At 39.2% G+C, this 15,888-nt stretch overlaps 1 protein-coding gene across 1 annotated transcript; it reads right to left on the minus strand.

Annotated features, from left to right (window-relative positions):
- Nucleotides 1-4,929: 4,929 nt before the first annotated feature.
- Nucleotides 4,930-10,618, minus strand: LOC132856998 (mucin-2). The gene is made up of 2 exons (XM_060886923.1): nucleotides 10,473-10,618; nucleotides 4,930-9,863 (listed from the first exon to the last, which is right to left on the minus strand). Exon 2 carries the CDS (start codon nucleotides 9,700-9,702, stop codon nucleotides 6,811-6,813), a length of 2,892 nt encoding a protein of 963 aa, XP_060742906.1. The 5' UTR covers nucleotides 9,703-9,863; nucleotides 10,473-10,618; the 3' UTR covers nucleotides 4,930-6,810.
- Nucleotides 10,619-15,888: the final 5,270 nt, after the last annotated feature.

A 15,888-nucleotide genomic window follows, 5' to 3' on the forward strand; every position in this document is an offset into this window, starting at 1 on the left:
GGCAGAGAGATTATTTGATTCTCGTTTTGACCTGTTTTGATATTTTCCAGCAGTACAACCACTTTTTAGCCAGTAATCTGGTGACTTATCTGAAAGTGACCCAAAATGTTTAGAAATGTTGCAAAAAAAATTTTAATGTTATACTTTTGTACAAGTTCTACAAATCTACAAGTTCATTGAAGAACTTGTACATTGAAGCAGTTCCTACTGACAGTGTGGGTCAAATCAAGGAAACTTTAATATTATGATATCCTAAAAGTGTGAAACTGTACATATCCGTGTCCGTGTGGGGATGTGGTAGCCTAGTGACACTTAACTACAAAGTTGTGAAATTTTATTCCCATATCCACCGCTGGGCCCCTGAGCAAGGCCCTTAACCCTCAATTGCTCAATTCTATAAAATGAGATAAAATGTAAGTCACTCTAGATAAGGGTGTGTGCTAAATGTGTGTATATTTCATGGGACAGTTTTGACAGAGTTCTACAGGACATTAACACTGTCAGGTGGACCTGCGTTCTCACTGCATTAACCCAGTTTTCCACTAATATAAGCATCAGTTGGACTCTGAAGTGTCTTGAGGGAACCTTAAAAGAGCTGAAAGTATAAAACAGCAAAGGCCTGATAATATACTGAGCACATGAGCAACAGAGGCCATAGGTGCGTCCTGACAATTTAATTGTACATCATTTAAGTACGTTTTTTATTAGTAACTGAGCTACTGTATGTTTAAAAGAATCCTATCCATGACACCAGCATTTCCTAGAGCAAGCATTTAGCCACTAGAAATGTGCTTTGGTGTGGCCCTAGTTATATGGAAATGGGGAATGGAAGCACAGTGGAAATCCTTTCTTGGCATATCCTAACTGAGGAGGTTGTTGTCAGAGAGGAGGGGCAGCTATGATACAGCACCGCTGGAGAAGTGTGGGTTAAGGGCCTTGCTCATGGGCCCAACAGTGGCAGCTTGGCAGTGCTGGGCCTTGAACCCTGATCAACAACCCAGACCACCATTTGAAATCAAAATTTGATCTAGAGATTTGAGAGAAGAAATTGTTTTTGTTTTTTAAATTTTTTTTAAGAACATATCATTCCTAGTAGACTAGGAAAAGAGAAATACTGATGAAACTCTACAACTCTTAAATCCCAGAGCGTCTACTTTCATATGAGCTTCTAATTAACTCCACTTTGGATTGAGACATGACCAAGACATTCAATACTGAACGGAGACACAACCGAAAAAGGTCCTCTAGGGAAAAAAGTGTTGACATGAGCTTTTATGAAAATGATTTTTATTTTTTTCACACACTCTGCTCCAGCCGGTCACATCTGTCCTTTTTTTAAAGACTTCATCATCATTTCTAATTAATCTACAGAAAAGATTATGAAGAGATGATGTTTGGTATAAACGGATTTCAAGATAAACTCAAGCATTTTCTCCTGAGAGAGATAAGTCTTACATAAGAGAGAGGATGTGGTACAAAAAAGTACGCCAAAAAAGTACGCAAAAAAGTATATCATTTTTCACACAGATAACATGATTACTCATGAATTTTATGCCCTGCTATGATGTAACAGTCAGCCAAGATCTCTGTAGCATGTTAGAAAAAGAGCTTCTGTCTTTTTAAATGGATTTTCCCCCTTTTGTATGAGCTGCAGTGATAAATACATGATAAAAATAAGCAAAAAGTTCATGACTGTTGCATCATCTGGGAAATTTTCAACCTGAACCAAACCACTGAAAGGAAATACCAAGGCAAAGAATAGACTGATAAACCACAGACGTTTTTGTTAAACTCCCCTCCAACCCTGATGACCTACATACCGTGTCTGCATACGGACATTAACACATACCTCACTGGGTAGCTGCCTAACCGTGTGTTGTGGGCGTGGCTAATGACATTTAAATAACAAAACTAAGTAAAAAAAAATACAGACACTTTGGTTACATAAGGTGCATTATTAATGTTACTGATTTATTTCTGATTGTCTTATAAAGTCTCAGATCAATCAAAAGTGTGGATTATAGCAGCTCCGACTACACGAATCACTGCTTCATATCAATGCGTTTCCTTAGTAACCGCCCATTCACCCTGTCTAATGATAACAAAAGATTCAACGGTTTAAGAAACCATTTAACACAGAAAGAAAGGTACGCTTGTTGAAATGGTTACGAATGGTTTCCTGTTAGGAAAAGTTTTTTTAACAGATTATGGAAGAAGTCAGCACTCGTTAACAGTCGGTATGTTTTCTGACAATTTTGGTCTGGTGAGGGAACGTAAGGTGATGCATGACATGTTTATTAATACATTTAAAAAATATAATTAAAGTGAGGAGAACCATGGCTTAGTGTTTGGCATCTTCAGGTTGAGGAATTGTTCCACCTGTCCTGTGTATTTGGAGTTCTCCTGGTGCTTCAGAGATTTCCTCTGGGTTCTCTGGTTTCTTTCTCCAGTCTAAACACATGTCCCTGGTGTGTGTTTGTGTAGGTGTGTGTGTGATGGGTTGACACCCTATCCAAGATTGAGTTCCTTGGGGTAAGCTTCAGGTTCCCCATGAATTTCTATAGGATAAGTGCTACAGAAAATGAATGGATGGATGGACGGATAAAACAGACTTCAGAAACGCTTTCATCTACATGCAACGTTTCAGTATGCAAACAACGATTAATTTAACATGCAGATTATGTTCCATGATGTCTTCATGTAACAACATTTCACCTTTATTTCCCCAAGTAGATCTCTCTGTAATCAGACTTTTAAAAGCGAACTGAAAGGCTGCACTTCAGTTTGATACTGGAAACTGGAGAAAGGTTAGCTAATTACGTGCTTAAACACTGATAAGCCAACAGCACATCAACCTGCAGTGAGTTGTCATGTTTCAAAATTCTCCTTATCGGATGCAAAGATTCTGTAACTGCCTTGTCATCCGGTTTCCTACACCTGTGGTTCGGATCTAATCAGAGTTTTTCTTTTTTTTTCCCCCTCAGAGTAGATAACACCTCCACCATATCACTTTAGCAAAGAAAGTATTTCTCTTATCTCTTTTACTGAATTATATTTTGCAGAAAAGAAATAGACAATAATTACAACTAGAACGTACATTTCTTGAAGAAAATGTGAATGGTGCTTGCACGTGGCAAATCCCGGAGGCTAGTCGAGACGAGCATGTGACGTCATCTGAATACTCTTGAGGAAGTTTTCCTCATTGTGCTGAGTGTTTTGATATGCCACATGTCCATATTGTGCTAATTTCACTGAATGTTCCAGGAAGTATTTTTATTGCAAACCAACAAATCCTGATTTTTTTTTAAATTTATAACTAAAAATAATACTTGCAGAATTATTCAACCCTCTCACTACACCTTGTACTTGGATCTTCAAGAACTTTAAGTGTGTTGGTGTAGGTTCTTTCCAGGTTTTATGCTGTTTGGGTTCTTCGGATTGGTTGTATGTTTGTTTCAGATTCAGAGCTAGATTTTGACTTTTGGCCACTGTACAAGACTTACCTGTTTTATTTTGACCTTGTCTTTTGATGAAATTTCTCCCAAGCTTGTTTTTTTTTTGTTCCATCTGTTCACTATAATTTGAGCAAAAAGCACAATGCTGCTATCACTTTGTTTCACTGTAGATATGGTAAAATCTGGCATGTGCTACGTTTCTCTCTATGCTAGCTCATATGTTATTTGGGTTGACAAGTCATTAAATCCCATGTAAAACACTGTAGTCATTGTGAACAGTGTTATTTTGAAATAATCTAGAGTTCTCTTTAGTCCACCCAAAGACCCAACGTCTAAACTAAGAAGCTTCACAGGCCCTCGTCCTGTCCGTCTTTCTGTCTCTCTGTATGTTAGTATGTTAGTCACATCTAGTGGCAGGACTTGTGTATAGCATCTGAATAGCAAGCTCTACCTTGTTTTGAGTGGAAATGACAAGAAAGTGTGAGACCTGCAGTCAGTGGGGTAACTTGATCTTCACCTTAACTGTTGTAACATTTCATAACTTCAGCCAGGTAAATTGATGTCTATTGAAGAACAGCAAATTGCAAAATCACTTCCAGGTGAGAAATGGACAGCTCACATATGGTAAATACCAACAGTCTTAAATCAGCTGAAAAAATATGTGTAATAACATCTGCACAGTACAAGTTTTCAGCCTCAAAATATGATTTTTTTGAATTACATCCATAAATTCTGATCAGAGTGATTGACAAGGCATCACTCTGCTCCTCATTAACAGCACCTGAACAGCTTAAGAGATCTGAAAAATCTTCTTTGAGACACTGATGTTGGAATGTTGATGAGACTCCAGTTCCAGTTCATCTCAAAGAAGCTCTGAGCAGGACACTCGGGTTCTTCCAGTCCAACGTTCACCTCCACCATGTCTTCATGGAGCTCAGGGGCTTTGTGCACAGAGAATGAAACAGTGTTTAATCTGTTTTTTTTTTGTATTTGTTTTGAATGTGTTTATTTGTGGATTCCTTGTGGTTCTTTGTTGGTGTAACCGGAACAAAGAAACACAGAAATTACAAATGGAAAAAAAAAAATTTACACCACATTGGTTTGTCTTTAAATCCATTTATTTATTTGCTTGTTCAAATAAACACTCATTTATTCCTTTAAGACTTATCGTTAATATTTTCCCCAGACGCAAATTTGATCCATATCTTAACAAGGATGATATAACTTTTTGATCCATTTTATCTTTGACGATTCCGAATAACACCACGTGCTACTAATAGGCTGATAATCAATATTAAAAGACATTTTTATTTTATTTTTTATAATATTTCTTTAACTCAGTCACTAAATGCATTAAAACATTTATAAGTTGAAATCAAAAGTTGAAGATAAATAGGCAATTTCTATTGCATGGGAAATTGCTTTATTTATTTATTTATTTATTTATTTATTTATTTATTTATTTTAAGCAGTAGCAAGGTAAATATTTGAAATAATAATTTATTTATGTGATTTTAATGTATTTATGCATAACAGTTACATGAGTGAGCTTGATGATTAATGTGTATAGTTGTGATGCCTATAATGTATAATGAAATACAAATAACCATTGCATCTTTGTCACGGAGTGCAAGAAAGAAACACATTTACAGGTTGACTAAAGAAACATGGTCTGAAAACAAAGGCTGTTAAAATATCATATTAATAAATTGCTCAGGTTTCCACAAGATCATCCAAAAGTCACTTCCTGCAAGTCTATGTTTGTGAAATCCATCTAAAACAGCTAGAAGCTGTTACACTTTGTTTTTTAAATTTTTTAAATTAATCGTGATTCCTAAAAGCATCTTAGATACGTGCAGATGATTCTGATTAAGATAGTATTACACAAAAAAGTACATAGCCCTGCATTCACACTAGCAAGTAACAATGGTGTGTAGTGACTGCAGTGGGTGTGGCCTGTCCATCATTCTAAGAAACAATAATATTTATATATTTAGCTTCTAAAACTAACTGGATAAACACAAATTGAATAATAAATGAATCAATAAAAATTAGTTGTTTGATTCATAGGCAGAGTAGTAAAGCAAGCACACTATACTAGCCACATGCACGTACCAGAGAAAACAATAATCTCTGCTACTTTCTTTCAAGTTTTATTTTTCTTCATAATGTCTCAATACATGTTTAACTAATAGTACAATTTTGCACAATCAACAGTAATTAGGATGTAATTGTAAGTAGGAACTAAAATGTGGGTGAGGAAATGAAGATTTATCGGACTACACATACCATACAATTGGTCAAAGGAATCACTTTAGCCGATTGTTTGGGTTTGTTGCATTCAAACGTACAATTTATATAGGATTGAGAAAATCTCAGTTCAACTGTAAGTGCTTTTGTCACTCACTGCTACCAATGATATTCACAGAATTGTGCCATGCATGTACTGTACAAAGACAATGAGCAGTCACCATTCTGTCACTTGGTAGAATGAACATAGGGTAAAGGACACTTAGACCTGTGAAACGTTTAAAACATAATGTGAAAGGTTAAAAAGCACTAAAAATAACTGCTAAGCAAAAAAGCTAGGATTGTCTATGCACTTGTATATCATCAAACCCTAAGCTAATTACACTCCAAAGGAAAATAAAAGATCTGGCACCCTGGGTCCTTTCAGTCACTCTACCAAAGAGGGTTTCAAGGAGAGCTCTGAAATATACAAAGTATCCAAATCCCTCTTAAATTTACACTTTAGTATGCAACTCTGTAGGCTTCATCCCAATTGCAAGGTAAGTAACAATGTATCTGCAGTAACAAAGTGTGTAGGTTAGCACTTGCCCCATCCAACAAGGGGTAACCATGATTGGAGGCTGCTGTCTGCTCGTTAATGTTTCACTGGTTGATCCCACTTTAAACAACAAATCACACTCTTATGATCCACTCGAGGATGCTGGGAATTTGATTCTCTGCTGAAGCTGGATGATTGATTTGAGTCCAGAACTGGAAATGTCTGTGAAAGTTGCATCATTGAAATGTTCAGGTATTAAATCAGTGTAGCTGAACTTGCTTTGTAATCTTGAAGACATTTCACCATTCATTTGACTCACTTTATAATCCCTTCATAAAATATTTTAGGATTATTTCCAAATGACGCACAGTAAGAAAGAATAATTTAAAAAAACATCATGCCACTGGGGAGGCATGATTTCCCAGTCAGGAGTTTATCAGTTGACAAAATCTATATGTATAATCCAATACTTAATACATACAGAAAAACTGGATTGTCTTCCAACTGGATTGCCACGAATTAAATCTCTTACTATTGCAATTTCAAAGTACTGTCTCTTCAATACATCTACTCAGCATGTACCCGGGAGCAGCAGTTTGGCCTTCTGAAGTTCCTGAAAAATAAGCGAATAGGATTTCGCCTTTGTCTGCCTCTTTTTCCTTTTCTCTCATCCTTTTTCCTGCTACCTTTTGCCGAGCTACACCGACTGGATGCTGACAATGCAGGTGGGGTGGAATGAATAGGAGTGGAAGTGTCTGTGGTGTATAAAGGCAACGTTTGATTGGATGAGGTATCTTGTGGTTTTATTTGCTTCTTCAGAACCTGTTTCTCCAGGTGCTTCTGGATTGCTGATCCCAGGACAGATACCTCAACCATGGCACCATAGACTTCCCATGTCATGCCTTTCTCATCCCAACAAAGTTCCTGTACTGGTTCAGGTGGGTCCTCTGAACATGACATGACCCTTGGCTCTGGCTCTGGGATCAGCTCAGGCAAGCTTAAGATGATTGGACTCATGGGAGCTGTGGCACTTGACCGAGTTTCTACCTGTAGCTCAGGAGCCCTTGTTGCTATAGGAGTCATGGGAGCTGTGGCAATTGAACGGGTTTCTACCTGTAGCTCAGGTGCCCTTGTTGCTATGGGGGTCATGGGAGCTGTGGCAATTGAACGGGTTTCTACCCGTAGTTCAGGTGCCCTTGTTGCTATGGGGGTCATGGGAGCTGTGGCAATTGAACGGGTTTCTACCTGTAGCTCAGGTGCCCTTGTTGCTATGGGAGTCATGGGAGCTGTTGCAATTGAACGAGTTTCTACCCGTAGTTCAGGTGCCCTTGTTGCTATGGGGGTCATGGGAGCTGTGGCAATTGAGCGTGTTTCTACTCGTAGCTCAGGTGCCCTTGTTGCTATGGGTGTCATGGGAGCTGTGGCAACAGAACGTGTCTCTACCTGTAGGTCAGGTGCAGTTGTTGCAATGGGTGTCATGGGAGCTGTGGCTACAGAGTGAGTCTCTATCTGTAGTTCAGGTGCAGTTTTGGCTACAGGGGTCATGGAGGCTGTTGCAACTGACCGAGACTCTATCTGTAGCCCTGGTGCGATTGTTGTTATGGGTGTCATGGGAGCTGTGGCAACTGAATGAGTCTTGACCTGTAAGTCAGGTGCAGTTGTTGCTGTTGGTGTCATGGGAACTGTGGCAACTGAACGAGTGTCTATTTGTAATTTAGGTGCAATTTTAACAATGGGTGTCATGGGAGCAGTGGCCACTGTGCAAGTCTCAACCTGTAGTTCTGGTGCAACTGTTGCAATGGGTGTCATAGGTGCTGTAGCAACTGATCGGGTCTCTACCAATAGTTCAGGTGCAGTTGTTGCTATGGGTGTCATGGGAGCTGTAGCAACTGATAGAGTCTCTACCATTAGTTCAGGTGCAGTAGTTGTTATGGGTGTCATGGGAGCTGTAGCAACTGATCGGGTCTCTACAGATAGCTCGGGTGCAGTTTTTGCTATGGGAGTCATGGGAGCTGTAGCAACTGATCGGGTCTCTACAGATAGCTCGGGTGCAGTTTTTGCTATGGGTGTCATGGGAGCTGTAGCAACTGATCGGGTCTCTACAGATAGCTCGGGTGCAGTTTTTGCTATGGGTGTCATGGGAGCTGTAGCAACTGATCGGGTCTCTACAGATAGTTCGGGTGCAGTTTTTGCTATGGGTGTCATGGGAGCTGTAGCAACTGATCGGGTCTCTACAGATAGTTCGGGTGCAGTTTTTGCTATTGGTGTCATGGGAGCTGTAGCAACTGATCGGGTCTCTACTGATAGTTCGGGTGCAGATTTTGCTATTGGTGTCATGGGAGCTGTAGCAACTGATCGGGTCTCTACTGATAGTTCGGGTGCAATTGTTGTTATGGGCGTCATTGGAGATGTAGCAACTGACCGGGTCTCCACCAGTAGTTCAGGTGCAGTTGTTGCAATGGGTGTCATGGGAGCTGTGGCAACTGAGCGAGTCTCTACCTGTAGTTCAGGTGCGATTGTTGTAATGGGTGTCATGGGAGCTGTTGCAATTGAACGAGTTTCTACCAGTAGCTTTGGTGCATTTGTAGCCACAGGGGTCATGGGAGCTGTGGCCACTGAGCAAGTCTGTACTGCCAGCTCGGCATCCTTGGTTTCCACTGGAACCAATTCACTCCCTTCACCCTTGCCCAGCTTGTTAAGACAGTAGGGGAAGAAGAAAGCAGTGGAACCTTCTGGAGGGGTCATGGGGCTGGTGGCTGCTGAGTGGTATATAACTTCTAGGCTGACCTGTGTCTGTATGTGCTGTTGTCTAGGTAACATGTCCCAATCTGAGTCGCTCTTTTCCAAGGATTTCCCTTGATTTACTGCCACATTGCTCACTGTTTCTTCTGACCTCTTAAGATCCTCTGAGTCAGATGAAATGACTCCCTCTTCAGATTGGGATTTGTTCTCGTATTGACTTTTAGCTTGTGTTTCTCCTTTGTGGCTCTCTCTGCATTCATCAGTGTTGGGTAAGTTATGCCCATCTGTACTGGTGCTTTGCTCTGCTGAACTATTGCTGATCAAACAGGTCTCTTGCATTTGGCTGAGTTCTATCAAGTCTGCCACCACCTTGGATACATCCAGACTGTCCTCCTCACTCGCCACTATAAACTCAGGATCGGTGTCACTTTCTCCAATACATTCATTTTCCTCCATTTCTGTCTCTGGTGACTCATGGTTGGTTACCAGGATTGTGATTTCTTGGCTGGCTTGTTGCAAGTCTGATTTAAAGCGTTCCCTACGCGTGGGTCCTTCACCTGATCCAGGGCTTAAATCCACCACCACTGTTGAGCAACTCAGCACTGTTGAGTGAATCTGACCAGCTTTGGTCTCTGCAGCCTGGGAGTCAGCATGGATCTCTTCAAGGGCCACTGTTTTTGTATGCTTGCAAGATTCGGGCAGTTTATTATCCATCATGATGTCCTTCACAAGGGTCACACAGGCATAACTTATACCAAAGTCAATTTTTGTGATTATTTTTTCAAAACAGAATATGAACGTGAGAAGCTGAGCTTCTGATCAATTGGAGATAGATGTGTCCTTGGCTTTCCATGTAGTCCCAGAGCTGTGCACATTTTCTGAAAATGAAGAAGCAAGGTCATACTTATTTTAAATGATCATTAACTTAATTTAATTACCAAAATTCTTGTTAAGAGTTGAGTTAGCGTTATAGGCATATTAGATTTAATTATGATAAGGGTTATTTATGTATACATTGAGTATACAAAACATTTGTAGATATGAGATATAAAGAAAACAGACAAACAGATATAAAGTATTTTAGTAAAACATAGTAGCGTTCAGGCAGTTTAGTAAAAAATATCCACAGTAACTTGTTTTTAAATTTTCTTGTCTTATTTATTTTAAACTAAATCAATATGGGTAAAAGATAAAAAAATAGGATAAATTTATTTTATGTATTTATTTATTTTCAATAGAAAGATTTTCACATATCACAGAGCAGCTGATATGTTTCTAGTCAATGCCATTAGGTATGAGGAAAAAAAAACAACGTCATAAGCATGTATGCACAGATTCAGATTTGGCATCTTCTGCTTTACTACTTGGTGTAAAGGAATGCTTCATACACCACCTGTCTGAATCCATTTTAATTGAGATGATGATTTATACAGAGATTACAAGGCATGCTGTAAGAAAACAGAAGAGGTAATAAAAATAATACATACCTGTATTCTGAGCATTGACTAGTATTTCTGTTTAGGTTTTGTTCATCCCAATCAAGAAAAACAACATGTACCAGATCCAAGGCATATTTATCTCTGTTTTGAGGTTTGTTTTCTAGAAGCCTTCGTTGTAAACGGAGGTCCTTGGATTTCAGCGTTGTCTCTGAGTATTGAAAGCTTCTGATTTTCTGTTTCCCTGGAAACAAGGCTCAACCTGGCAGCGAGTGGTAATGCAATGACGAAGACGCTCCAGCTCTTTAGTAAGCTGCAAATGACATTGATTAATACGTGAGACAATTCTGAATGCAAACTGGAGTGTTTGTCATCAAACAGTCTGAATAAGCATTAAGTTCTGTAACAAATTAAAACCAATAGTTCACCAGCTCTGGTGAAACGAGAGTCTGATGTTCTTCATCAGTCATTATTTTGCCACAACATTGATCAGTTTATAAAGTCAAGAACCATACATAATTACAAAAAGGGCATGATTTGTGTTTTGTCAGTGTGTTACTGGGTGAACAAGGAATAAAGATGATTCTTTGATCTGAGAATTTCTTCTGTGTGGGTGTTAAAAACACGATTCTTAGTCTGGACGCTCTCTCAAAACAGTTCCAGATCTTACACAACTCTGTTGCCTAGCAACGTGCCGTGTGGATGTCGGTGTCACTGGATTGGCGGGTGGTGACGGTGATGGAGGTGCGTGTGTGTGTGTGTGTGTGTGTGTGGGGGGTATGTTCAGGAGGTTTTTTGGGAAAAAGAAAAACAAAAAAAAAACTTAAATAACTAGAAAGAATTTGTCATCAGTGATTATACTCGGGGATAAAAGAAAAGGCGAATGAGTGGGAGGGAGGAGAAAAGATGGAGAGAGAGAATGAGGAGGAGGTGAAGATGCCTGAATAATGAACCATTAAGAAATGCAAAAATAAGATTTCAACATCATGGAAATCTTCTTTTAAACTTCCATCGTTTTGGTTGTGTCACATAGACTCATCAGCCACTTTAATAGGAACACCTAGACACCTGCCATTCATACAATTATCCCAACATCTGATCATGAACCAGAGTAACGCATAAAATCTTGCAGATTCAAGCCAAGAGGCTTGAGTTCAGTTCATGTTTACATCAAACATCAGAATGTAGAAAAATCTGATCATGATCTCACTGACTTTGGCTGTGATGGTAGTTGGTAACAGATGGTCGGTGCTGGTTTGAGTATTTTTAGTATCTACTCTAAAACCACACTGCAGTCTCTAGCCTTTACACAGATATTCAGTATTGCTTTATTTAATATTACACATACAGTCAGTCTTTTCTTTTCGTGCACCTGACTTATGCAACATCCTAGCAAGCTTTCATGTAGACAAGTAACAATGCCACAAGATTTATTTCACAATTCTGCAGTTGGAAAGTTGCATAAACAAAACAATAGATATATTTTAGTATTATTCTGAATATCAAGTGAACAACGAAGCCTCATGGGACAGCTTACCTGGTTACCTGCCCATGTTAGCAGCTCTGATGGTCATTAGTTTCCTGCTTGTATTCTGCTTGTGATCTTAACAAAACTTTAGCATCTTTTTATGCTTTTTTTTATGGCATAAAAAAATCTATCATTAGATATTATTTTCTCTCTCGTGTGACTGTGCGTGTGACTGTGCTGGACTTTATTTTGTTTGATTTCATCAGTTCCTGTTTCCTGTAAAGATCGTTTGTCTTTCATGCACACTAAATTATCCAACCTGCCCTGACTCTGTTGATGTGTGTAGTGCAGGAAGGGGAGGGATTTAAAATGAGACGCTTACATCAATGTTTATCATTCCACCATGACGGCATTATGTTCAAACATACGCACCAAGTGAAAGTGTTTGTTTTGTGGAAATCAACATTAAATATGGATTTTTCTGGTCGTTGGACATACCTCGACGTGAAATCTGCTTGTCTTGAGTTTTAAAATTAAAAAGCTTTTTTTTTTAAAGATTATTTAACATGAATGTTTTTGAAAAAGGAAAAAAAAAGAGAAAAAACTATCCATATTTCTGGGATGCGACCCGAGGCATCATGACTGAAACCTCTTATATATTGCCATGGTAACTCATCACCTCTTCTCTGTGAATACTCATTCATTGACCATGGATAGACAAGTGCTTGGAGAGATAAATAAAAAAGGATGATACCTCTGAGAGAGAGAGAGAGAGAGAGAGAGAGAGAGAGAGAGAGAGAGAGAGCGAGAGGAACGTAGCTGGAGCAAACACTCAAACACACTCTGAATATTTAATAGAGCAATCAAGGCTCTAAATTATATTCATCAGTGATTTAGACTCATGAAAATCATTCCAGACATTACATTTAGAGATAAGATTTGTTTATTGTTTCTTTGTTTGTCCTGGAGGGAAAAAAAATATCAGGTTACAAACGAATATCAGCTTTAAACTGGTGTAAACTGGTCTTATTTGGTTCCCAGTTTGTTCCCGAATTCCTTTATGGTCTCAGAGGCTTTGTCTGCTGCAGTGCCGATAGCAGACTGTGTTTGTCTGGACACCTCCTCAGCAGCTACACACACATGCACACACACACACACACACACACACACACACACACACACACACACACACACACACACACACACACACAGAGTACAATTATTCCCCCTTGCACATAGTTAAAATGCATATAAAATGCTATGGCTGCTCCAATGCACCCGTTTTCTCTCTCTCTCTCTCTCTCTCTCTCTCTCTCTCTCTCTCTCTCTCTCTCTCTCTCTCTCTCTTTTACCCATGTTGGTGGTTTCTTTGGACGACTCTGCCACCTGGTGCACAGCATCTTGAGCTGACTGCACTGAAATCACATGAAACAAGTGAAACATGCTGATCTGAGCTCCATCCTATAAAACTGTGTACTCAGTCTGGAGGAGGTCTGATATTTTTATTTATTCATATAATGGTCAGGATCCATAGTCTGTGTACATATTCACTGTAAAGTCGAAGATAAAGTGAAAAGTAAAAATGTGAAAACCTTAAAAGGCATTATGTAAAATTGCATATATAAAAGCAAAAACAAATAAGAGCTATATAAAAGAATTAAAATGACAAACAAAAGAAATGTCATGAAAAATGAGAAGAATGTAAAAGAAAAAAGGAGGAAAATAACAGTATAACATTATAGAGCTTAAGAAAATGAATAACACAAAAAAAAACAATTAAAGCAAATAAAAACTTTTATCTTTTTATTATTATTAGAAGGAACAAAATATTACCAGATATCACAGTGCTTTTAATATGTATAATATTAGTTATTTAAGTGTGTGTGTGTGTGTGAGTGTGTGTGTGTGTACCTGCAGTTTCAGTAACCGTTTTCGTAGCTGACTGTGTGGTGCTCTTCAGCCCCTCCAGAGACTTCTTTAAGGAGGACATGTTCCTCACAGGAGGCTCGCATTGACCCACATGGCCTGTGTGTGAAGGGAAGAGTAGAGAGTCGAGCTTGGGGCAGAGTCGCCCCCTTTAATACCCCAGTGTGGGGAAGGGGGGCGGATAAAGCCCTTGCTCTCCTGCCTGATTACACACACAGTGACAATGAGAAGAGGCTTACACGAGAATGAACACAATCTGCTTCTCTCAGCAGCATAACATCCTGTTGATGATGGGGGGAATCTCACACCACACTGCCTGGCTGATACAACACCAGTTTTCTCCTGACAGCATGAGCCAGGATCAGGATCCAATCTCTTATAGCAGAGTCAGAAGTCGGGTCTATACATATTTTAAGACCACAAACTGTGGTGGACCATTTGTGCAAGACATATAAACAAACAACAAAAAAGACACAACAAAGAGATCCAACAAACACGATGTCAACAAACCTGAAAACACACAAACCAAACCATGACAGCAAATCCTCAACACACACACAACAATAAAACCATTAACTCAAACCAAAAACATGGCAGCTAATCCAAAAAGACAAACAAACAAACAAGCAAACAAACAAACAAACAAAAAACACTGCAATAAATACTTACAAAACCAGAATACAACAAAATTGTAATCAGACATAAAGCAGCAAACATTGCAGGAAAACCACAAAAAAAAAAAAGATGCACACAAAATGAAACAAATCAAAAACACAAAACAGAAAAAACAAAACAATAAACAGAAAACACAAGAAAACCAAAAGCACAACAATAAAAACCCAAAATAAAAACAAAAGCCACGCTCTAATTGTATGAAAGTCTTTTCAAAATCAGATCAAACTGAATAATATTTAATTTATTCACAGACTCTTTACAGATACATTGTACAATTATTTTGTGTAGTGATGCTTTTAGTTATTGTGACATAACAGGATTTACTTCCATGAAAACACATGAAAGATGTGAACATGAACTGAAGCTGTCGATCTGTGATCCGTGAATCCGCACGCTATTCAGCTGCTGCCACATGATTGGCTGATGAGGAAATGTAACCGTATGAATGTCGTCAATCATCAAAGATTCAGACTTCATCTAGAGGTTTGGTAGTTAAGACAAACATCTCTATCCAGATACAAAAACAAAAACCTTTCTTATATGAGATCAGATTATCATCAGTTTGAGTTTCAGGCCCAATGGATCTGGGTGCTGTTGTGCAGCAGAACAAGTAAATTGTGATTTTTTTACTCTTTCCCGTGACGTCCAGTGTGCTATTTACTCAGAACTTCCACAATAGACTTTAAACTTGTAGAATTAAAACCACCCAGCTGTATATGTGATGTAAAAGAAACATAATTCATCAGACCAAGTCTTCTACTACAGTTGGTCCAGGGTCCAGTTCTGGTGCCCATGTGAACACTGTTGATGCTTTCGGAGGTGGACAGGAGTCACCGTGGTCTTTCTTACTGGTCTGTGGCTAGACAGCACTTTTTAGGAGACATAGTGGGATCAGTGGGATCGGACCAGACGGATTAGCCTTCACTCACACATGCTTCAGTGAGTCTTTGGTCCATGACCCTGTCAGCAGGTCACCGTTTTTCCTTCCTTGGAGAACTTTTGGTAACTATTGCACACCAGGAACATGTCACAAGACCTGCTGTTTGTTTAGATGCTCTGATACAGACGTCTAGACAGCACGTCTAGACTTTCCTTGTCAAAGTCACTCATATTCTGAATTTGCAGCTGCCTAATAAATCCCACAGCCTGGAAGCTGAAACTGTACCAAGATCATCAATGGTAGTCACTTCTACTCTCAGTGAAGAACAATGTGTCTGTGTGTAAATGTGTGTGTGTCTGTGTGTGTTCTGTTCATCAACCCTAGAAAAATGTAAACTTGTTTAGATCAACTTGTTTAGATCAACTTGAGGGGGCATGGTGGCTTAGTGGTTAGCATGTTTGCCTCACACCTCCAGGGTTGGGGTTCGATTCCCACCTCCGCCTTGTGTGTGTGGAGTT

Source organism: Tachysurus vachellii, chromosome 14 (assembly GCF_030014155.1).
Source record: "Tachysurus vachellii isolate PV-2020 chromosome 14, HZAU_Pvac_v1, whole genome shotgun sequence".
Classification (NCBI taxonomy): Eukaryota; Metazoa; Chordata; class Actinopteri; order Siluriformes; family Bagridae; genus Tachysurus; species Tachysurus vachellii.

Coding starts and splice junctions, on each gene's coding strand:
- LOC132856998 (XM_060886923.1), bottom strand. CDS start 9,702: ATGATGGATAATAAACTGCCCGAATCTTGCAAGCATACAAAAACAGTG.